Source organism: Lemur catta, chromosome 1 (assembly GCF_020740605.2).
Source record: "Lemur catta isolate mLemCat1 chromosome 1, mLemCat1.pri, whole genome shotgun sequence".
Taxonomy (NCBI): Eukaryota; Metazoa; Chordata; class Mammalia; order Primates; family Lemuridae; genus Lemur; species Lemur catta.
The window spans coordinates 103,098,266-103,121,735 of NC_059128.1; the positions used below are offsets into that span (position 1 = coordinate 103,098,266).

The 23,470-nt window shown below is 56.2% G+C and overlaps 2 protein-coding genes across 2 annotated transcripts in view; both read left to right on the top strand.

The window, feature by feature from the left end:
* The first annotated feature begins 15,547 nt into the window (after window positions 1–15,547).
* Window positions 15,548–17,115, top strand: LOC123624278 (coiled-coil domain-containing protein 33-like). The gene is made up of 2 exons (XM_045531921.1): window positions 15,548–15,935; window positions 16,892–17,115. Exons 1-2 carry the CDS (start codon window positions 15,626–15,628, stop codon window positions 16,921–16,923), a joined length of 342 nt encoding a protein of 113 aa, XP_045387877.1. The 5' UTR covers window positions 15,548–15,625; the 3' UTR covers window positions 16,924–17,115.
* A 106-nt stretch (window positions 17,116–17,221) lies between these two features.
* The window catches only part of LOC123635016 (coiled-coil domain-containing protein 33-like), a 66,705-nt gene continuing 60,456 nt past the window's right edge, over window positions 17,222–23,470 (top strand). Inside the window, exon 1 of the mRNA XM_045546796.1 lies at window positions 17,222–17,260. Coding sequence (XP_045402752.1) covers window positions 17,222–17,260 — 39 coding nt within the window. The remainder of the gene's footprint in view (window positions 17,261–23,470) is intronic.

Here is a 23,470-nt window from a genome sequence, read left to right on the forward strand (position 1 = left end):
GGGTCCTGGGGTCTTGCTGGAGCTTCTGTCTGTCTGACCGCCACCAGCAGGCCTTTGTTCAAAGACCGTTTTCAAAGGTTTGTCCAGTTTGAGCTGTCCAGAGACCCCCCTTCCTCTCCCCTCCCCAAGCCCACCTCGACGGACCCACAGGCACACCAGGAGGGAGGACCAGGGAGGAAGGAGCCGCAGAGATGAAAGGGTGGGCGGGCCGAGGGCAGCTCCACATGGCCCGCCGGCCCTCCCCGCTGGGCTCCCCGCCCCTCCCGCTCTGGGGTCCTGCCCAAGCCCCCACTTCGCTCAGGCTCCCTTCAGCCCCTCCCCCAGCCTCGGCCTACCTCTCCCCGGCCCCTTTGGGCCTCAGTGATGGGAACACACCATAATCCTTGACAAATCCCCCCTCCTGGGGGAGGAGGCCCCGGCCCCATTGGCAGCCGAGCCCCGGAGGGGTGTGGCCAGGAGGGGCCGGCACCTGACTTCACGCACATACCTGCCTTCAGCGCCTGCCCCAGAGCTCCCACGCCTTTGCCCGCCGCGTCTGCAGTGGCCCACGTGTGAGTCCAGCCTTGCGGGAACCCAAGGAGGCAGACCACTGGGGCTGGGCCGGGGGTGGAGGCAGGGACAGGGAGTCTGTCCATTCCTTCTCCTGGGGTTTCCACGAAGGAGGCAACATGTGTCTCACTAGTAAACCCGTTTTGTTCCTGCGACTTGATTTCACAAGGAGATAACTCACCCCCATGGGGCGGATGTTCTTTAAACACAACCAGACCCATGGGCAAGCTAGAAGAGCCCCGCCTGCCTCCTCCTCCTGCCGGCGTGTGGGGGAGGGGAGGAGAGGGCTCCTCCTCATCCTCCCTCCCCCAGGGAGCCCGACCCCTGGCCCACTCCCTCCCCTCTCCCTGGGCCCGGCCCTGAGGGAGGTGCAAGGTGCAGAAGAGGGCAGAGAGAAGTTCTCAGGCCGCCAGCCCTGGGGGGAGGCTCAGGCCCCCTGAAACTTTGAGGGTCCCTGTCCTTCCAACTTCACAAGGGGCTTGGGTTATGTGGCCCTACCCAGCTAAGGCATTTCATTCAATAGCTTTTTTGAAAAGACATTCATTCACTTGTTCTTTTAACATAAATTAATTTAACACCTACTATGTGCCAGCACTGTTCTGGGCCCTGGGGTGTGAGATTCCAGTTTGGGGGGGTGGACAGAGGAAATAAGTAAGTAGCCTCCTCGGTAGCCTGAGGGTTACAAAGGGAAGGCACAGGGTGACCTGGCCCTACCATGGGAACCGCATGTGGACAGAACTGGTTGAGCTGGGGGATTCCTGGAGAAAATAACCCTTCAGTGGAGGTCTGCAGCGGGGAAATGTCAGCTGAGCAGAGGGGGCGGGCTGAGGGCGGTGTGGGAGGGGGGGAAGTGTGTGCCCGGTGGAGGGACCAGTGCAAGGAGTAGACAGGGCTAGAGCTCCACACTCGGTCTGCACTCCCTAGCCAGGCCCGCGGGGCAGGATTAGGGCCTGAGTGCTCAATCAGCCTTGGTCCCTCCCCTCCTTCCCAAACGGCCCCTCTTCCAGGAAGAGGGCTCTGGCTCGCCTCCCCCGTCCCACAGAGATACCAGTGTCTGCTGACTCAGAGCTGAACCTGAACTTTACTTGATACAAGGCAGGAACCTACACTGGTCCCTCTGATCCCTGGGGTTGGGGTGAACCTCGTCTCCCGGGCCTGGGTGTGAGCTCGGAGGGCAGAACGCTGGCCCTTCCTCCCCTCCCCGCTCCATCCTCTGATGCACAGCACCTGGCCCTGGGGTCAGAGGGGCTCTGGAAATTGAATCTGGCAAAGCCATTGCTTGTTCTGGCAACCATCGGTCATTTGTGGGCTTGTCCCTGTCCGGCACGGGCTGCTGTGTGCCCTGGGGTTCACCCGCTGGGCTTCCAGAGCCCCGGCTCCAACACCAGAGCCTTTCACTGCTGGGGGGCCCACCCAGACGTTTACCTGCGGGAGCAACCAACTCCTATCTGATTTCAAATCTCCTCGTGACCCTGCCAACGGTCCCAGTCCTGTTCCAGACGGGGAGCTCACCCCCTCTACAGAGCAGCATGTCCCTGGCCCGTGTCTCTGCCTATCAGAAACCATGTGCTTGCTTGGAAGGAGCTTAACTGCCTCCCCCAGGGCGTTGTGTTCATTCATTCACTCAGCAAACGTTTCTTGCGTGCTGTGTGCCTCGCAACGTTCTGCACGTGCACGGCGTGGCGGAAGCGGGCCCCGCACCCCGTGGAACTTAACATGCAGGGGGCGCGGGGAGACAAACGTGTGTCTGGAGTGCCCAGAGGGAAGATGACGTGGGGCAAGAGAGGACAGACAGGAGTGGGCTGTGTTAGACATAGTCAGGAGGGCTCACCCAGGAGGGCTATTAGGCTTATACCTGCGGGGGTGGGGTGGGGGTGCCCCACGAGCCACTGAGGAAAGAAGTCAGGCTGCCCAGCCCAGCACAAGGGGACCCGGCCAGGCCCAGAGCCTCCCCCACAGCAACCTCCCTGACCAAACCCCGCCCTGCTCCCAAGGGACTTCCAGCAGATCCCGCATCCCCCAGGGATGGCCCAGGCCCGGCAACACCCCCTCCCTCCTCTCTGGAGGGATGCAGAGGCCGCCTTCAGGGACGCCCTAAGCAGAGGCAAGGAGAGCTTTGTCCCTCTCCCCCAGCGTGGGCACAGCAGGCAGAGGGCAGCCTTGGCCAGAGAGCGGGTCCAGACAGTGCAGGCCGGGTTTCCACGAGGCAGTGGGGATGGGTCAGGGAGGCAGCGTAGCTGGGTTTGAGCCCTGGGGCTGGAGTGTGGCCTTGAGTGAGTCCCTTCCCCTCTCTGGGTCTCACCCCACCTCTGTCCAGCCTGGAGATTCTTCAACTGTGGGCTCTCCCCCCACGGCCCCCACTCCCTGCCCTCAGTGCCGTCATGCCCCAAGAATGTGGGGCCAGCACACCAGTCACTGGCTGTAACAAGGTCAAAGCCACAGAGAGCTGGCTGTGACTTCTCAGGCGCTCCCATTGCCTTCTGCCCGCCCACCCTGCCTGGCCCCCAGCTCTCCCACCCACCCTGGCCGGGGCAGGGGCAGGCTGGGTTGAAGCTCCATGGATCCTGGGCGGCCCGCATGGCGCTCGAGCTGAAGGCTGACCCCACTTCTTGGAACCCAAGTACCTCCTGGGCTTGGGGCTCCCGTCTGCACAACGGGAAGGGGAGGATGGCCTGTGAGGAAGGGTGCCACGGGCCAGACTGCAGGCCGGCAAGGAGAAGTATTTCTCCAAAGGCCTTCTGGAGCTGGCTTTACAGGGACACTCACACCCAGAGGAGTCCAGCCCCTGCCATCAGGAGAGGAGGCTGGAGAGTGGTATCTGGGAGACAGAACTGCGAAAGCTGGGGAGTGGGGGAGTGAGGAGATGGTTTGGGCAGGCTTGCAGGCTTCTCGGAGGAGGGGGCCCAGGGAAGATCCGGAATGGTAGCAAGAATGAAGTATAAGCGTCTCAGCAGGGCTGAGAAGGGGAGTGTGAGAGGCGAGGAGAGCGCACGGTGGGGTCAGGGCAGGGCTGTCTCGCGGTGACCTGCCGGCGCCCATGTGCCACACTCAGATGAGGCTGATGCCAGTGTTCCAGGAGCAGCCCAGGCCAGCAGGACTCCCAGCTGGGCACAGATGGGGGTTGGCCAAGCCCTGCTCGCTGCGGGACGAGGTCCTAAAAAGCTTCTGGAAGTCTGAGCCAGTGGAGGCCGTCTGCCGTCTGGGCCTGGCACGGAGCTGCCCTGTCCCTCAGGCTGCAGCTGGCCTGCGAAGGCTTGGGACACAGCTTCCTTCCTCCCCATGCTTTTGTTCAAGTTGATTAAACCTGAGGAATTTTAGCATCCAGAAACAGAGGCCCACGTGCGTGCCTTTGGCAGCCCGTGGCCACCAACATCCTCAAAGGGCAAAGTGCTACGCTTAGAGGGAGCTGACGGCAGGACAGAAGGAACGGGGAAGGCCAGCACCCCAGAAACACCCCAAAGACCCCCAGATCTCTCAGAGCACCTCCAGCATCTCAGCGACATTTCCAGAATTTCAGTTATGCCGCAAGAACCCCCGGAGTCTCAGTGTTGCCCCCCAGAGCCCCCAGAACGTCGGTAACGCATCAGAGGCGCTGCGGCACCTCAGCACCCAGGATGCCCACATGCCAAAGCCTGTAAGTGGCTGCAAGAAGCCCAGGGACCCCTGTCACTCTCTACCCCTCCCTTCTCCCCCCTGGCTCCGAGCCAGCAGCACACCCAAAAGTTGTACAGCACACAGCCCCAGCAACACCCCGTAGCCTCGGCAACACCCTCATTCCCACAGCACAGCAGAGAACACCCAAGGGGGCGCTTCCGTCTGGGGGGGGGTGGCCGGTAAGCCTGCCTGTGTAGTCTGCCCCCCTCCCCCCGAGAGCCCATGGGGCAATGGCCAAGGCAGAGTCAACCCCATGTAGACCAGCGAGCTCAGGGTCTGCCCTCTGCTTTACAGCACACACACACACACACACACACACACACACACACACACACTAAACTGTCCCCCTCACACAGAGGAGCTTACCTCTGGCCCCAGACCAAGCCTGACTCCACGCAGTGGGCTGGGCAGCAGTATGATTGGCTGCCAAGCTCGCAAGGGGAAGAGTGTAGGTGGCTCTCTTCCTCCTGCCGCTCTACCTCCTCCCTCCCCTTCCCCGTGGGAGGGTCAGAGCACATCTGATGCACCCTTCCTGGAATTCTCTTCCCCCACTCCTGCAGCGTTCTCTCCATGGCCCCCACAGGGCCTGAAACCCCACCCCAGGTGCTGGTGTCTGTGCAGTCAGCATTGCCCTCTCTGGGCTCCGCTGCCCCAGAGCTGTGTGGAAGGGGCATACACCTCCAAGGCAAGGATATCTGGCCCATTTTCCCCAAACATGAGGGCCCAGGGAAGTGGAGATGGGGAGACAAAAGAGGTCCGAAAGCCGGGTGTGGTGGAGCACAGCTATAGTTCCAGCTACTCTGGAGGCTGAAGCAGGAGGATCACTTGAGCCCAGGAGTTCAAGGCTGCAGTGAGCTATGATCATGCCACTGGAATTCTCATGCCCCTTTCACCAACAGTATCATCATAGCATGAGGGATTGGGTCAGGCTGCTCTGGAATGTGGGTGGACACTGGTGAGGAGGAGAGTAGCTGGCTGTTCCAGGGGACCAGTGTGTTCTTCCCCTCCCAGTGGGCAAGGTTAGAACAGACTTGAAGGAGGGAAGGCAGATTTCAGCTCAGGACAAGGGAGACTTCTTACTCTAACAGAGTAGCGAGCCCCCATCAAGGGAGGCAATCAAGAAGAGACTATTGCCATCAAGATCCTACAGAGGGTTTCCTGCCTTCAGAGGAGGACTTGCCGAAAGGCCACAAAGATTCCCAGCTATAAGAGCCCTGGATTCTCTTTTCCCAGCATGTCCTCCCTCAGGTGGGGCCACCATGGTCTGGCCTTGAGATGTGGGCTTTGTGCTGCCCTCCTTCCTCACTCAGGACCCTGACTGCTGGGCAGATCCCCTGACTTCTCTCTCTTTGTTCCCCTGGTGACCATAGGATGAGGTTCTCCATCAACGTGTTGCCCACAGGCAGTCAGACCTGGCCCAGACATGACTCTTACTCTCTCGGGCCTTTGGAGCTCCCACTAGCCCCCCAGTGTCCCCCGAGGGCAGCCATCCCCAGATCTCCAACCTTATCCATCAGAATTGCTCAACCGCACCACTCCCACCCTCTTCCTGCCTCCAAGCCTTGGATCACGCTCTACTGTCCACCCCCACCCCATGTGCCTTCCCCCTGCTTCCCCCGTGTTCCAACCCTCCGGGCATGGCTCCAGCCCCACCTCCCCAGCACCCTCCTGACCTCTACCTTCTGTGTCTCTTCCTTTTCCTTTATTGATCACTCCAGGCAGGCAGGGTGCTCCCCCAAACTGGGGCCGCCTCCACTGAGCCCCCTAGGCTGGGATCCTGGAGGGTTGGCTGCTTGTGTGGTCTCCGCAGTTGGCCCTGAGCAGTGTCCCCAGCACCTGCTTTAAAAGGTGTTTCATCTCCTCCTGTCAGAAGGCAGCTCCCTCCTTCCCCAGTCTGGCCCTGCCCCTCCTCCTACCCCCACCCCCAGGCCTCCTGCCTGTGATTCCAGGATCTGAGAAGCCCACCCCACCCCCATCTCCCCAGCTCCGGCCCAGAGCAGGGGCTGGGGCCCCACACAGCACACAGGGTGGCTTGTCTGCAGGGGCACAGCCTCTCCCCGCAAACCATTTGCCCGAAACTTGATCTCCTTGGCCCTCCGAGTCACCTCGGTGGAGAAGCCTGCACCGGGCTTTGATGGCTGAGTTTCCCTGGCTGTGGCCATGGATGGGCTCAGGAACCCCCTATGTACCCTCATTTGTCACCATCCGTCACTCCCAGACGGCAATTGCCTGATGAATTGCACTGAGCCGGAGGGAAACCACCAGCTCAGCCTTTAATAACCGGATCAGCATCTTGCCGCTGCCAGCTGGGCCGGGGGCCCTGACCACGCAGGGGGTCTCTGACACCTTCACGGGGCTTCAGGGCTGGAGCTCCTGGTGTGAGCCCTTCCAGGGGGAGTCAAAAAGGCCCCCAGGGAGCTTTCTCTGCCACCCCTCACAGAGAGGCTGGGACTCGGGGTCCTGCTCTTCACCCCAGGCACGTTCCTACAACCGCCAAGGCTTCAGGACAGCAGGGCCTGGTCCCCCAGCACCTGAGCACCGGCTCACCACGTTCCCTAGAAGGCCCTCACACCTGGTGCCCTGGCAGGCAGGGAGGGCAGGACAAGAAGGGGGGCCCTAAATCCTCAGGAGAAGGGAGCCGGACAGGTATCTTCTTGTTCCTTGAAAGAAAAGGGGGGTGCAGTCAACAAAAGGGTGGGGCGGCCCAGGAGCACAAGCTTTCAGATGTGAGATTGGCTTTCGGTGACGGTGACAGCGATGGTGAAGACCACAGAAGGGAGGGCTACAGGTGGAGATGGTGCCAGAGCTGTGCCTTCCCCGGGCAGGGAAAAGAAAGGGATGGGGACCACCACCCAAGCAGCGACCGGGAAGTGGTCAGCCAGCTCTGATCTGACCGTCCTCTGGCCGTGCAGAAGGACTTTTGGGTAGAAAGAGTTAAACCCACACAAAGAGAGAATGAACCTTTGGCTCATTTCTGAGAACTCATCCCCAAGGAATGCTTGCATATACATGCAGAGAAGATGCCCAGGGCTGCTTGTCATGGCAAAAAATTGGCAACATGCCCAATACCCATCAATAAGCTTTGGTAAGTCTATACGGTGAAGTACTATTTCGCTGTTAAAAAGAATGAGCTACCTCCCTGCAGACTGACATGGTGGAACCTCTAAGAAATATTGCCAAGCAACAGTAACCAAGAAAGCAAATTGCTGAACAATACATGAATCGTGATCCATCTGACGCTTCTTTAACTAGGTAGACATATGTGTGTGTATGTGTATATATATAAAAAGTGAATCTGGCAGACACACAGCAAACTGTTCACAGTGGTCACACTTAGGGGAGGGATGAGTTTAGAAAAATGAAGGAGGGTTTTCACTTGTTTGAAATGTATATTTAAAAACTTAAATTGCATGTGTAATTTTTTTTTAATATGCCTGCTGTGAGTAAGGAGCTGTGAAGGCATCCCTGAGCTGTGTGAAATGGATTCTGTCCCCAGCCCAGTGCTGCACATTCCCCAGCCTCCCTTGAAGCTAGATGCAGCCCTCAGACTAAGTATTGGCCAGTGAAAAAGTAGTGTTGAGCATAACTCCAGAGATGTGTTTTCAAAAGAGAGATGTTTTCTTTACCCCTTCCTCCTTCTGGCAACAATGCAGCCGTGATGGCCGGATCTCAAGCAGCCACATTGGACTGCAAGGTCGAGGTCATGAGTTAAGTAGGATGGAGAAGTAAGTTAGCCATAAAGACAGAGCCTGAGCTAAGGCCAGATCGTAAGGCTGAAGGAGACCTGAGAGACCCCTGCTCTACCCAATACTCCACCACATCCAAAGGAAACTTAGGTCCAGAGAGGCCACATGATGTGCCAGGGTCAGTGACTGAGCTAGGGGAAGATTTACCAGAGATTCCCCCCACTCTACACACCCAGCTCACCGCTCTTTTCCCAGAAATCTTCCTTCCTAGAGCTTGCACTCTTTTCCATTCTGTGGCTGGAAGAACCTCTCTGGGGTTGGGGGAAGGCCCCCAGTTGATTAAGCTAAATGGCAGGCCTGGGACATATCTCTCAGTATTCTGCCCGATGAGAGCACAGCAGAACCCCTGCCCGCTGGGGCCCGCTGGGGGCCTGTCTGTCACTATCTCCTGTTCGGCTTCTTTCACCCTTTTTGTCTTGTTGTTCTTCTGTCTGCCTTTCTGTCCCCGTCCATCAGTCTCTGTCCACCCCTGTTATTAGCACTCTCTGTCTCACCCTCTCTCTGCCTGACTCAGTCTGTCTCCTCTCTTTCTGTCTCTCCTTCTAACTCTCTGCCTCATTCTTTCTCGGTCTAACTCTGTGTGTCTATCACTCTGTCTTTTCCTATTTGGTTTGTTTGTTTTTGTTTTTGTTTTTTTTTTTTTTTTTGAGACAGGGTGTCACTCTGTCACCCAGGCTGGAGTGCAGTGGCTTCACTGTAGCTCACTGCAACCTTGAACTCCTGGGCTCAAGCGATCCTCCTGCCTCAGCCTCCTGAGTAGCTGGGACTACAGGTGCACGCCACTGCACACGGCTAATTTTTCTATTTTTAGTAGAGACAGGGGTCTCACTCTTGCTCACGATGGTCTCGAACTCCTGACATCAAGCCTCCCAGAGTGCTAGGATTACAGGCGTGAGCCACCGCTCCTGGACTGTCTTTCTTTTTGTTTCTCTCTCCTGCTCTGTGTTTTGCTCCATGCCCACCACCACCCCTGCCCGGCTGTGAAGTTTGTATCTCTCCACCGAAATGTTTTAGGTGGTACCTTTTCCAAGCTAGCCCTGCCCGGCCTAAATCTCTGATCTTGGGCCCCCGTCATGGGCTGCCTCAGTGCTGCCCCCACCAGCTCCTGCCCTCTTTTCCCCACTTACCTGTTCTATCTGTCCCTGGTGTGGCAGGAGGACTGGTGCTGGTCTCAGAACCCCCCGAGGTGGAAGGGCCCGGAGCCGGCTGGACACTGACTCAGGGGTTGGTGCCCTCGGAGCCTGGTGGAGCAGCTGGGTGACTGGGCACACAAAGGCAAAGGTCAGTGCTGCCGACACGGCCAGTGAGGCTCCCCTCCTGCCAGGCAGGAACTTTAGCCCCTCCAAGGCAAGGCTGGCAGAGGGGGGCTGCTGGGGCAGGCCCAGGGATCACTGGCGCAGCCCTGGCTCCCTCCTCCAGCTTCTGCTCAGCTGAAGGCCAGAGCAAGAGGGCTTCAGGGATAGCCTAAGACTCCCCTGACAGTGCTCAGGGCAGGAGCTCGAAGCAGGAGGCCAGGAGGGGAAAGGCGTGCAACCTGATGGGGCTGCAGGCGTAGGGGACAGGATCACAATCACCTGTCGCATGGGCGACAGATTCAAGGTAGCCAGGCCCCTCCATGGAGGGACAAGACCAGGCTTCTAATTTTGTCTTTACTGTGTACTAGCTGAGTGACCACAATGCAGCCTGTTGAGACTCAGAAAACAATACCCCAAATGCAGGCCTCAGAAGCAACAGTTTTTCTCTGACCTTCTCCTGCCCTCCTGTCTCTCAGTCCCACTGTCCCCCGGGACTAGCCAGAGAAACTAGAATCCCTTTTCCCAAAGTGGGTCACAGAAACCAGAACCCCTTTTCCCCAAAGCCAGCCGTGGAGCCTAAAATGATCACTCTAACTTTTCCTCTGCTTTTCTGTGTAAAAACCCGTCATTAAAAAATTATCTGACCTACCTTGTTTGACTGCAGGTCAAAAGACCCCCATTCCAGAAAGGGCCCCACCCCACACCCCCAAGGAGGAAACACATCCCCAGGGAGGCCACGGAGAGTCCAGACTGACAGGCCTGGCTCAGTGTCCCCACTCAGCCTAGTAGCTCTAGATCAGACCCTTTGTGTCCGGTCATCTTTCCTAGCGGCTGTCCGCGCTTTGCTGGACCTAAGCGTGGGAGTGGGCGCTTTCCCCGTCCTTCTGGGCCTTCATCCTGAAGGTGAACATCTAATAAATTCCTGTGCCTCTTCTCCTGCCAGGCTGCCTCTCACCAGGGATTTCCAGTGAACCTTGAGCGGGTGAAGGGGGACTTTTCCCTTGGCCTCTACGGTCCCGTCCTTGATTTTGCCATCTGTGCAGTGGGGAGAGTCCGAGATCCTGTGGTCCTGCGAGCCCCAGGCACCGAGGCTGACGGGCGTGGGCGGTGGGCCTGGGACGGTTCCCTGCAGGGGAGGGAGGCTGCCAAGGGGCTGCTGGGGAAGGCCCCGTGTGAAGCAGTGACGATCACACTGGCCCGGAAGGCAAGAGGCCTGAGGTCAGTCCCTTCGCCACCTACCTGATCTCTCTGAGCCTCTGTTTCCTCATCTGCAGACCCCTGCTTGCTGGGAGGATGCAGCTCTAAGCAGCGGTGCAAGTGGGGAGGGGGTGGGGAGGGAGTTGGCGGTGGGTCCTTGGGGACAGGGACAGGAGAGCTCAGGAGCCATGGGGAGGCTGAAAGGAGCCGTTGTGAGAAGCAGGAAGGGGCCCTCTGGGGTGGGCTAATTACGGCCCAGGCTCCTGCAGACAAAGCCAGCGGCCTCTGAGTAGCCATTCTTCTGGGGAAGAAAGAAGACTCAAGGGCCCCATTGAGGTCTTTCAGGCCGGGCCTGGAAGGCGGCTCAGAAGTCAGCCTGCCAAGACTGCGCCCGCCCACCTCACCTCCCACCACCTGCCCACACCCCACCCCACTTTCCCTTCTCCGCTCCTCTGGGGGAGCCAGGCCTCCCACCAGGGACAGCCTCACCTGGAGTTTAAATCTTCTGAAGACAGTAGGAAGGAAGCTGAATCAGGGAGGCAGCTATATGTAGAACCCTAGGAAAGGAGTAAGGATCTGGTCCTGCTACGCGCCCTGGGCTCAGTTTCTCCATCTGTGAAATGGGAGCACCACCCAGCCCTGACTTGCTAAAGTCCACTGAGGTTTCCAGACTCTCTCCACAGAACTGAGGCCAGGCCCAGAGAAGCCTGAGCATCAGGAGCCCCTGCTGCTTACCACGCTGCTCCCCTCCCCCCGGGGCACCAGCTGGCCCACCGAGGCACCAGGCTGTATCTCTGAGTCCAAGTTTGACTCAAAAGCCTGCAATGGTCTTTGCCTCTCACATATGGAATCCAGATGAAATAGCCAAAATTATTAAGTATGGAATGTCCGATTTCCCTAAGTACTAAGTTTGACAGTTGGTATCTCTGACATTTCACTTTGACACTTCTTTTTTATTTTTACTGTGAAGGAACATCCTCATTCTTTCAAACGCATGGTTTGGCTTGTGATTATCCTTCAATTTTTTTAGAGCAATATTTTGTGAAACCACGGATAAGTTAAAAATTCAGGTTATTTTTGATTATGAGTTCTGTCCTGGAACCAATGCAGTGCAGACAGCTCGAAATATCAACAACATGTTTGGGAAGGATGTGGCTAATGGACACACAGTATGTTGACGGTTTGAGAAGTTCCATTCTGGTGATTGTAATCTTGAAAATGAGCCATTCTGGTGACTGTAATCTTGAAAGTGAGCCACGTGGGTGACCTGAGACCAAGGTGGATAATGATGAGCTGAAAGCTGCAGTGGAAGCGAATCCATCTCAACCTACGTGTGAATTAGCAGCAAGGTTTGACTTTACTATTCCAGCAATATTGGACCATTTGAAACAAATGGGCAGGTAAAGAAGCTGGGTAGATGGGTTCTACATGAATTAAATGAGCGTCAGAAGAGAAATTGTCTCGAAGTTTGCCTTTCTTTGCTGTCGCGACATAAAGGTGAAACATTTCTATGCCGTATTGTGACGTGTGATGAAAAATGGATTGTTTTTGACAGTTGCAAGCATTAGGCACAATGTTGGATAAAGATGAAGTGCCGAAACACAGTCCAAAACTGAATGTTCATCAAAAAAAGCTAATGGTGTCTGCTTGGTGGTCCAGCGCTGGTATTATCCACTATAGCTTCAATGAAATCTGGTCAATTCATTACAGTGAATGTCTACTGCAACCAACTGGATGAAATGATGAGGATGCTTGCGATTAAACAGCCGAGATTGGTCAATCAAGATAGGCCAATCCTCTTGCAAGAAAACACTAGACCACATGTTGCACAAACAACACTGCTCAAACTATAGCAACTGGACTTGGAAACTGTCTGTCATCCACTGTATTCACCAGACCTTGCACCAACTGACTACCACTTCTTCCAGGCTTTGGACCACTTCTTGCAAGGAAAAGTATTCAATTCTCAACATACTGTGGAAAATGCCTTTCACGATTTCATCGCCACTTGCTGTCCAGGCTTCTTTGCTGCTGGCATAAATGAGCTACCGTTAAGATGGCAAAACTGTGTCCGTAATTCAGGCACATACTTCAATTAATTGTACTGCTACTTGTTTGAGATGTAATAAACTAAACCTTTGATTTGAAAATGGACATTTCATATTTAATGACCGAATATTTCTTATTCCTTTCTGCGCAAACAGAAGCTAGGTCAGGTTTGTTCATCAATTCATTTGTCCTTCCATTCATTCATTCATTCATTCATGCCACATTGCTTTAAACCACCCCCCAGGCAGCTGTTCCTTGGCCAGCCCTGTCCTGGACACACAAACATGATCCCTGAAGGAATGTTCTGTCAAATGTGGGCAAGTCATCATTTGCAACAGACAGGTCCAGTGCAAAATGAGGTGGGGAGGTCGTTCCTGCCTGGGAGGAGGCTTTTAGCCAGTCTGCTGATGAGTAAGGTTGCGTAGGTGGAGCTGGAAAGTTTGGCAGAGGAAATCGCCCCAGCAAAGGCAGAGAGGTGAGAAAGGGCAGGCCTGGCCTGGAGCAAAAGTGAGTGTTACCCAGGACATTATGCTAAGTGAAATAAGCCAGTCACAAAAAGACAAATGCCAGTAGGATCCAGTTCTGTGAAGTTCTGAGAGTAGTCAGATTCTCAGAGACAGAAAGTAGAGTGGTAGTTGCCAGGGACCAGGGAGGAAGTGGTAGGGGGAGTTGTTTCACGGATATAGAGTTTCAGTTTTGCAAGATGAAAAGAGGTCTGGAGATTGGTTGTGCAACAGCGTAAATGTACTTAACACCATCGAACTGCAGCACATTTAAAAGTGGTTAGGATAGTAAATTTTATGTTATGTATATTTTACCACAATTTTTTTTAAAAAAACAACCATACACATACACCAAAAAAAGTAAGCCTTCCCCAAGACGGAGTGGGGGAGGGGAGGCCAGAAATGGGAGGGGGTGGAGATGTCAGGTGGTGGAGGGCCCTAAAATCCTGCTAAGGCCAACAGAGCCACCTCAGATCTTTTGCAGAAAGTTGGAGGGAGGGACAGAGGAAAGGAAGCAGGGGAGAGGGAAGTGTTGAGGGGACTCAGGTGAACAGACCAGGAGAAGATGCGATTGTGTGCATGGGCCCTGCTTGCAGGGGCACGGGGCTGGGGTGAGTGCGCAGAGGTTGGCTCCAAGGCAGAAGCAACTCACTCCGGTCTTGTAACATCTCTGGGGGTTGCTCCAAACATGCAAGGGAAGAGAGCTGCTCTTACTGAGTCACTAAGCTCCAGGACCTTAGAGCTGGCAGAAACAAACCATGGCCACCAGACCCAGGCTGGGTGGGCCATGCCCAGCTGTTGAGACAAAGGTTTCCAGGTAGCCTCTGCCACCCACCCTCTCCCCAAAATGGCCATGCTGTGGCCTTTCCAATATGATTATAAAGTTCAGACCAACTGAGATGAGGGATGACTTATCTACCCCACCCCCCTCATCATACAGACAGGGCACTGACACCCAGAGAGAAGGGACCTGGGAAACTTCACCTACAAGTCAGGTGACTGGAACTCTTTGCCTCAGTTTCTCCTTGGGGAACCTGAAAAAACCGAATTTTAATCATTGCAGAAGAAGCTTGCCACATACATCAGGACCCTTGGCTGGGTACTTCTACAGTTTTAAGGCACAGAATTCCCTAATGTAATGCATTTCAGTCTCCCTGTCAGTCCCAGGACATGTTTAGTAGGAGAAAGTGTAGACTTAAAATCCTTGGGTTCAAATCTCAGCTCTTACATAGTAGCCATGTGATCTTGGGTGAGGTTCCTGACACTCTCTGAGCCTCAGAGTCTCATCTGTACAAGTGGAAATAATTACATCTACCTCAGAGCCACATAGAGTGCCTGGTATCCAGTAGCTTCTCAACAAAGAGTATCATAGGCGATGATGATGATGAGGTTGAAAAATGATGACAGTGATGATGGTCATGGAAGTGACGATAGTGATGCTGGTGATGCTACTGGTGGTGATGGTAGTGGTGGTGGTGGTGGTGGTGGTGGTGGTGGTGACGATGGTGGAGATGGTGGTGGTGGTGATGGTGGTGATATGGTGGTGATGGTAGTGGTGGTGGTGGCGGTGGTGATGGTGGTACTGATGGTGGTAGTGATGGTGGTGGTGGTGGTGACGATGGTGGTGGTGTTAGTGATGGCTGCGGTGGTGGTGGTGGTATTAGTGATGGTGGTGGTAGTGGTGTTAGTGATGGTTGTGGCGGTGGTGGTGGTGTTAGTGATGGTGATGGTGACGATGGTGGTGGTGGTGTTAGTGATGGCTGCGGTGGTGGTGGTAAAGGTGGCAGTGGTGGTGGTGGTTGTGTTAGTGACGGTGGTGGTATTAGTGATGGTTGTGGTGGCGATGGTGGTGGTGACAGAGACAGGTATTACTGAGGTGTGTCCAGAATCTCCCGTCTCCCACTGGGTAAGAACAAGACCCAGGATCGGGGAGAATGGATTCTAGGTTCCCAACTCTTTGGTGTGAGAGGCTCTGAGCTCTCTGCAAAGTGAAGCTGTGTCCCCTATCGTGAATCTTGATGAAGAAGATAAATTAAGAGCATGTTCCCAGGGAACAAATACTGTTTCCCTTCCCTTGAGAAGCTCCCACACCCAAGTCAAGAACCCTTGGGAAGGCACAAGCACATGGAGACGGGCCCTCCCAGCAACGGGAGGCTCCGAATACCACATACCTATGTGCTCCCCACACCACAGTCTTCATCCCTGACCCATTCTAATCTTTTCCATAGAACTTACCGTCTTCTAGCATACATTATAATTTACTTATTTTCAATATTTAGTGTTTATGTTTGTCTGTCTCCACTCGCCTCCCCCTCTGGACGATAAGCTTCAGAGGGCAGGAACTTTTGCTTGGTTCACTGCTGTATTCCAAATGCCTAAAATAGTATCTGACACACAGTAGGTGCTCAATAAATATTTGTTGAAGGAATAAATGCTAAAAGGGAGGGACCAATGGCTGCCTTGGGTCAGGCCCAGCTTCCTGGCTTGTTACCCGGTTTCTCCTCAAACAAACACAGAGGGGTGGGGAGTGGCCCGGAGCGCCCAGCCTGCCGGCTTTCAGACTGGGCCCAGGCAGGGACTGTGGGCAGGAAGGGGCAGTGCTCAGTCCGGAGGTCAGTCCCTGACAGTGGCCATGGCCTTCAGCAGGCCCGAGCCCTGGGCCCCCGCATCCCTGATGAGCCAGAGGCTGAAGGTGGAGGAGCAGACACTGGAGCTGGAGTTCGAGGTCTTGCGTGTGGGGTTTAACGAGGGGGGCAGATATGCCCTGCGGCTGTCAGCTGAGAACCCCCTGCAGGCAGGCTCTGCGGCTGGGGTGCAGCTGCGGGTGAATGACGGGGACCCCCTCCCTGCCTGCTCTGTTGTCACTGGTGTCATCCAGCAGCGGGATCCTGGCCGGAGCCTCGCCCTCACCAGGAACAAGTTTATCTTTACTTTGCCCAAAGGTATGAAGTAGGGGGTGGGGGTGGGGGGGAGAGAAGGGCCCTGGAACTCCTGCCCCAGCCCTGTTAGGGACCCCAGAGAGCCTCAGGGCAACTGGGAGGGGCAGGGGCAGAGCTCCAGACCATAACCCAAAGCTCTGCCTGTGTAACCTTGGGCAAATGGTGGCCCTCTGTGAGCCCCTTCCTCCTTCAGTGTGACATGGGGACACTGACACTAGTCACATAAGGTAGGGTGAGAAGGAAATGGAAGGCAGATAAGGAAGGGCTTTGTGAATGTAGAAGTGCTAAGCACACAGCAGGCTGGGGCCAGTCCTGGGCAGTGGATGTTCCACTGAGTGACATTACACCGAGTGCTCTGCTCGGCCCTGAGCACCACCTGACTGTGGGTATGGGGGTGGACAGAAACAAGGAGACCTGGCCCTGCCTTCTGGGAGCTTCTGTACCAGCTGGAGAGGCAGGGATCCCAAGCAGATAGTAGTTAAGTGAGCTGAAGCGAGCAGAAGACCCATGCCTAGACTGTAAGGTCATCCAGGCAGGCTGCCTGGCGGAGGAGGACATGAAGGAATGGGGAAACCAAATCCTAGGCCTCGGGTGGGCAGAAAGCAGGGAAGACTGAACTCTTCCCTTGTCTTGGGTAGTGGCAGGACCCCAGACCATGTCACAGGCTAAAAGCCCTCCTCTCCTCAGCCCCTCCCCCTCGGCCCCTTCCCCACTGCTCACCCACCCCCACCCCCCACTACAGGCTTGGATTGGGCCTTGGTAAAGGGAGAGAGCCATGGGTGGGGGCCTGACGGGGGTCACCCACCTGGGAAACCCTAGCCAAGCCTGCCTGGCTTCAACTCAAAGGCCGGGCAGCACTGGTGTCCCCAGGGCCCCGACTGTCCTCCTTTTCCCCACCAACGTCCCGGGCAGAGACAGGGAGACCCCAGAGACCATCTCTGAGCCCCATGTTCCCTCAGCCAGGGTTTTGCAAGAACGACGGGCAGCATGACGCTCAGCTGCGGGTGAAGGCGCTGAGGCTGGACGGAGCCTCGGCACGGACGGTCCAGCGGGTGGGCGAGGCCATCTTCCCCATCTTCCCACGGCCAGACCAACCCCGCACGAACCTCGAGGCGCCAGAGCACGAGGACCTGTACCGCTACTGCGGCAACCTGGCTCTGCTCCGGGCCAGCACGGACCCCACCACCCGCCACTGCGGGGGCCTGGCCTACAGCGTGGCTTTCCACGTGCACCGGACCCCTCGGCCTCCTGCCTCTGACTGCCCTCCCGGGGCCGGCCAGCCAGAACTGATGTCATCATTCCCAGAGCCCCAGCTCCCCAGGCTGCAGGTGGGTGTCCCCTGGGTCCCAGCTCAGGTTGTGGGGTTCCCCACGTGACCAGGAGACAGACGTCTCCTCTGTGTGCCCACTGTCAAGCCCATCTAGCTCCCACCGTGACCAGGAGGGGCTCAGCCTGAGCTAGGACCCTGGAAGTCTCAGGCCCAGGTGGGGCCCTTATCCAAGCTATAGGAGGGTCCCCCACTGTGGCCATGTTCTGCAGTGAGGCAGCACGTCTAGTAGGCCCCACAGCCTGCACAGGTAGAAACTGATAGAGCAAGTAGTAGCCCATGTCACAGGTGGAGAAACTAAGCCCCAAGGATGCTTGATTCCATTTAATGTCAACAGCATTCCCTGGGGATCTAAGTGCATAATAGTGCATAGAATCTAAAGCTAGATCAGTCCCTAAGCCCAGGGTACCACATGGCTTGAAGACGGTTGGGTACAACATGGGCATCACCCCGTGGTTCTGCAAGGCACTGCTGGAAGGAGAGCTGTGGTGAGGGAGTGTGCTTGTCCTTTTGGTGCCTAGGAGTGGCTTCTTGGAAGAGGTGTCATCTGAGATGAATCTTTCATGCACTCCTTCATTCACTCACTCATCCGTTCATCCATCCAGCAACCCCATGCTAGGTGGGGTTGGCAACTCTGGGCTCTGGGGAGGGTGTTCTGGGACAAGGGATCACACCAAGCTGGCTGTGGGGAAGGGAATGTTTGACTGGCAGCAGGAGGACCAACGAGGCTGGAAGCAGAAGTTTATGACCAAAGGTGGCTGGCCCTCCTGCAGCACCTCTCTGCCACAGTGCACTGGTCTGGCATTGATGTGGAGCCCAGGGGTCCAAAGTAGACTCAGCTGGGCTGGGAGAGGGACCGTGGATGGAGAAAGTCAAGGGCATAGTGGCAGAAGAGCGGGTAGGTGTTCGATTCAGGAGGCGATGGGGAAGCGCTGGAGGGGTTTGTGTGGGAGAGAGAGTATCCGAGCTGTGCTTCGGGCTGAGCAATGGGGCAGCATGTGCCAGCAGAACCAGAAGGATGACCAGGGACCCAGGGACCGACTTCTCTTGCCCAGGTTGCTCAGCCTGTTAACATGGCCCACTGTGGCCCCTGTTCATTCATTCATTCATCAGTGGATCAACACATACCTCTAACCACCTTCTGCATGCCCAGCTCTGTGCTGGGTGCTGAGCTTGTTAAATGAGACAGACGTCACCTGGGTTCCTAGGTGACATTCTGTTCCCTCAGACTGCAAGCTCCCTGGCTTCAGAGCCTGGGTCCTGGCCTCTCTGCCCTACAGTTTATCCCAGGACTGGCATGCAGGAGGCTGGGGCTAAGGAGAAGCTGTCCCCTGCTCTCCAGGTCCCAGCAGGCCCTGGCTGCCAGAGCCACAGGCCGCGTGGACCCTACTCTTCAGGCTGCAGTTCTAAATGGGGGTGAGGAGGGGCAGGGCTGCTGGGGGGAGGGGGATTGACAAGATGTCCTCGGCAGCTCTAATTTCTGCTATTTAAAGCCATCATCTCCCCGCCATGCTCCCTCTTAAAGTGTCAGATGTCTGCTTCTCGAAGACAAGAAAATGACTTTCAAGGGAGAGGAAAATCGCTTCCCTCCTGGCGGGTCAGCAATCACAGCCCTGACAACAGGGCGGAAGCGCAGGGAGCAGACAATGGAAAGGGCCTGCAAAGAACACACCGCTCTGCTTCTTCCCGCAGGGAACTCAGTCCTCCTGTGTGGCCTAAGGAAGGCGGGCACCTTTCTGGTGCTGCCACTTGGAGGCACAAAGACACAGCTGGAAGGACAGCAGCAAGACCAGGCTCTCAGGGAGCAATATGCAGTTCAAGGCCAGGAATGGATTTCTGGGTTCCAGACACAAATGTCTAGGTTCAAGGCCACTTCCTCCAGGAAGCCTCCCCAGCATTGATTTCCTGCCTTCTAAGTTATTCTCGGTCCTGTCTGCATCCGGCATTTCAATAACTGAATCTATCCAATTTAGAATTTCACGGCAGGCTCACAAGTTGTTCTCCAATATGTGGAGGGCGTTTCTCTTTTTTGGTAACCAGAATTGACAATGGTGGAGGTGGGGGCGGTGGGGCTGCAGGGGTAGGGGTGGGTTGGGAGTGTATTGATCAAGATGGTCAAGAATGAGGAGGGAGCAGGGGTGCAGGGCTCAGTGTGAGACCGGGCAGGGCTCAGTGGCTGACTTTGAATCTTAATCACCTTGCTTCTTGGCCATGGCCACCGTTACACAGCCTTAAATGGTCGTGCTAGTGTTGCTCACGGCATTTCCTGAGTCCTGGAGACACAGGGACTGGAACAATCAACCCCCCTGAACCAATGTTATTGTAGACGGTGGACACTTTCCCTTCTCCAGCCCTCCAGCTTCCTCCTCTGGGTGCGTGTGGAGAGGCATGTGGAAGGGACTGTCCCCATGAATATCTCCAGCACGTACAGTTGCAGCCTCCAGGATAGAGTCACTCCCTGGGCCCCTGGCCCATGAATGGGGACACCGGAGTGTGCAGGCGAGGGCTGCAGAGGGATTGTCCTGCATGGAGGGTAACCGGCCGTGGGCGGTGCCCTTCCCCAGGCACAGGGTGCTTCCTTCCCAGGTAGAGCTTCCCCAGACTCATCCTACCCCAACACCGCCTCCTGTCGCTTCTTGGCAGGTTTGAGACCATATGGCCATACCACCCCAGCACCCCAAGCCCCTTCTCCCCCAGGGTAAGGGGGAGTTCAGCAGACCAGGCCTGTCCAATGCTGGGCAGAGTGGGTCCCTGAGGGTGAGGAAAGCAGGAAGGAGTGGCCCAAAGTGTGGATGAAAGGCTGGACTCTTTTGAGGGCAACTGATGCCTCTTGGAGGGATTGGGGAGGGCGGGGGAGGCCACAACAGCTCTGGGCCTACACCACGACCCTCCAGCCCTGCAGATACCTCACCCCCTCTCCAAGAGATTCCTGAAGATTTAACGAAGACCTCCCACAGGCAGAGGGAAACTTTGGGCTGGAAATTCCCAGGGATGAAATTTCTGGAAACATAAATTTAAAAATTCATTGCTTACAGCTCTGGGAGTCATCCCGGGGGCTCCCTCAGTAGAGGGGCTGGAGCCCCCTCCAGCTTGGCTCAGAGCTCTGGGCTCCAGGTGGAGCCTGGAGGAGGAGGAGGAGGAGGAGGGGAATGAGGAGGAGCGGGAGGAGGGGGAGGAGGGGAGGAGCATGGTGGGCCCCCTCCCCCAGCACTTACCTCTTCCAACAATCGCAGTTTTGTTTCATGGAAATTGTTCCGTTTCCCAGGAGCTTTTTAAATGATGCTTTCAAGGTTTTTTTTTTTTTATTCCTTCCGTTTAAAACACCTTTTTTTTCTTGCCCTGGAGGGGGAAAAAAAGAGAAGAAAAAGCTAATAAAGCAGTCACCAAATGCTGAGCACCTGGCTCAACGCCTGTGAGTTCTGACTATGGATTTGGCTCCAACAGGCTGGGGGCTTTCATTAAGGAGAAGTGGGGGGGGGGAGGAGAGCAGTGGGCCATGGAGCTGCTCTTAGTGGCTTGCCCAGCATCCCCTCTGCCCCTTCCCTAACCCCTGTCTCCGCGCCCCTCTCACTCTGTCCCTCCTCCTCCCCTTGTGTCTGTGGTCCGGGTTCCGGCTGGAGCTCTGGGCCGCACTCTCCCAGCCCCAAGCATTCTCCTGCCCTTGGGCCCAGGCTCTGAGTCCTCACTCCCCCGCCCTCGCCCTGCTTTTAAATTCATTACGCCTTTTATTGCTGGCTATTGCTATGCTGTTTCTATTGCCCTGGAGACTGGAGTGGTTCAAGCGGGAAAGCCACGCAATGTGGATTTCATTAACTTTACTCTTTACTGCCCGTTTCATCTTGGGGGGGGGATACATGAGGGAGGGCCGGCCTGGCAGGGGGAGCGGGGCTCTCTTTGTCCATGCCCCTTCAGCTCAGTGCCAGACCCTCAGGCCCGCTGGCTTCCCCTGTCCTGGGAAGCCTCCCCTTCTGCTGCTCCGCCCACTCTCTGGGGGAAAGGGAATGTCACCGGCCCATTTTACCGGTGGAGAAACAGAGGATCTGGAAGACAATGCTTGGGCTGCTACCGACAAAGTGGTGGGAGATGGGGATGCTGAGAACAGGTTAGACCAGGACCGCCAGCCCCCTCCCAGGCTGATGTCCCAGTCCCTTAGCGCCGGGACCCCAGCGTCGCCCCTCCTCCTCCCTTCCTGTGCTCCATCAAATACGGAGGACTGGAGGCAGGTCAGCTCCTCCTTGCAAATGAGGCAGTTTTATGGGCTTTAGAAAAACACTGCAATTGTTCCCTCAATTACCCTGGAGCGGATTGAATATATTAATCTCTCTCTTAACTCGAGTTAGAGACTCGGCCGCCACCCCTCCCCCAGCCACCAGCACTCCCTCCACAGGCACGTGCCAGGGATTGACTCCCAGCCCCCACCCTCCAGGCCAGGGCCCTGAGTGAGTCCATCCAGGCAGTATGCTTCTGCTGAGGCTGTGCCTACCGTGCACACACGCACACACATGCGCGCACACACGTACACACACACACACACACACACACACGCTCTGCAGACGGCTGCTGTACATTTCTCTATCAATGTTGATTGATTTCCTCCTTTGCCACTATTTGAAAGAGACTTTTCCTCGAGTAAATGCAATCATGGGGCTCCCCTCCCCAAATAGAGGGCAGGAGGGGTGGGAGGGGGACTGGGTGGCTCCCCCTTCTGCTCCTGTGACAACTGCCTCCAGCTTAAACACACTCTGCCCCGGGCAGCTGAGCCCCGTTAAAAGCTACCTGAGGTTTCCCTTTGTAGCTCAGTTTTCTTTTATTCCAGAGAACAAAGGCACTGTCAAGGCGTTCTCCTTTCTCCAAGAGAGCGCTGTCACCCACGCAGGGAGGGGTGCAGACCCGTCACAATGGAGGAGAGCAGAGGTGCGGCAGGCAGGTGCTGGCCGGGGGGGAGGGTGGGGTGGAGGGTGCCCCTCCCCCACCCCTGCACCCCCACCCTGTCAGGAAGAGAGCACGGGGCTAAATGCACCACAGTTGCCCTGCAGGCCCCCGCTGGCTCCTCATCCTCGTCCTCCATGGAGCGCACTGAAACGCTTTCTGCCCACTAGGCCCTGGGCATCATGGATGGTACCCAAAGAAACACATCTGGGGGGTCCCATACTTATGTCCTTGCCCAAGCCTGTCCCTCCGCTCCCACCCTGCCTGACTTCCACGTCATCGTATGTGCCTTTGGAGACCTATTGAGGCAGGTGCCTGGAACTCAGCAGGTGGAGTACGGAGAGATGTGGGATTCAGCCAGTGCAGGATGAGAGGCAGGTTGGGCTCTGGCATTTATTTAGAAGCTATTTGACCTTGTGCAGGTTATATAACATCCCTTCGCCTCTACTTCTGCATCTATAAAATGGGGAAGAGAAATGCCTGTGTCCTTTCTTGCTGGGAAGATTAAATGAGCTAGTGTACAGTTAGCCCTGCCCTGCAGGAAGTGCTTGGTAAATTCTCACTGTTCCAGCAGTGAGTTGGGGTGTCTGTGTTGGGCAAGGAGGCTGCGTCTGAGCCTCAGTTTCTACACCTGGAGAATCGGGCTGCTCCTTCTCGCCCAGCCAGTCTCTCAGGGGAGGGGTGTTAGGAACTTGTGAGTCTCACTGTCTCTGGGCCCAGATACCAGGTTGCAGTGGGGAGAAGGCTGGCCCAGCCTGGGTGCTAGTCTGGGAAGAGGCTCCATTAGCAGATTGTTGTAACCGAACACACCAGATGGCCCTGCTGCCCTCCCCCAGCTCTGCCTTCCCCCACCCCAGCCAGGGGCTGACGCTGACTCACACCTCCCGGAGGCCTGTGTGTGTGCCTGTGTGTGTGTGTGTGTGTGTGTGTGTGTGTGTGGTGTGGGGGGAGGTGGGGGGAAGGGGGTGCCTGTCTCTGTTGTCCTCCCAGCCAGCCAACGCCCAGCCCCGAGGAGCAGGATGAGCAGCTGATGGGCTCAAGGGTGGGGACATGTGGTGGCCTTCTCATCTCCAGGAATGACCTTTGCGGTGAAAGAAGTGGGGACGAGGTGCAAGGGGGCCCAGTTATGGTGGCCGTTTCTGGTCCTTACAGCCCTGGAAGGGGGAAGGGAGTGTGCCCCCATCCTGAACACAGCTGCCCTCATGGACACGCAGACACACGGGAACACACATGCATGCTCACACACGGGCACAGAGCACACATGGCAAAGATGCGTTCACAG

What these genes read in the sequence shown, in the direction of transcription:
- LOC123624278 (XM_045531921.1), top strand. Translation starts at nt 15,626, where the DNA reads ATGGCCTTCAGCAGGCCCGAGCCCTGGGCCCCCGCATCCCTGATGAGC. An exon ending in TATCTTTACTTTGCCCAAAG is followed by an intron (nt 15,936 to 16,891) that starts GTATGAAGTAGG and finishes ATGTTCCCTCAG; the next exon opens with CCAGGGTTTTGCAAGAACGA.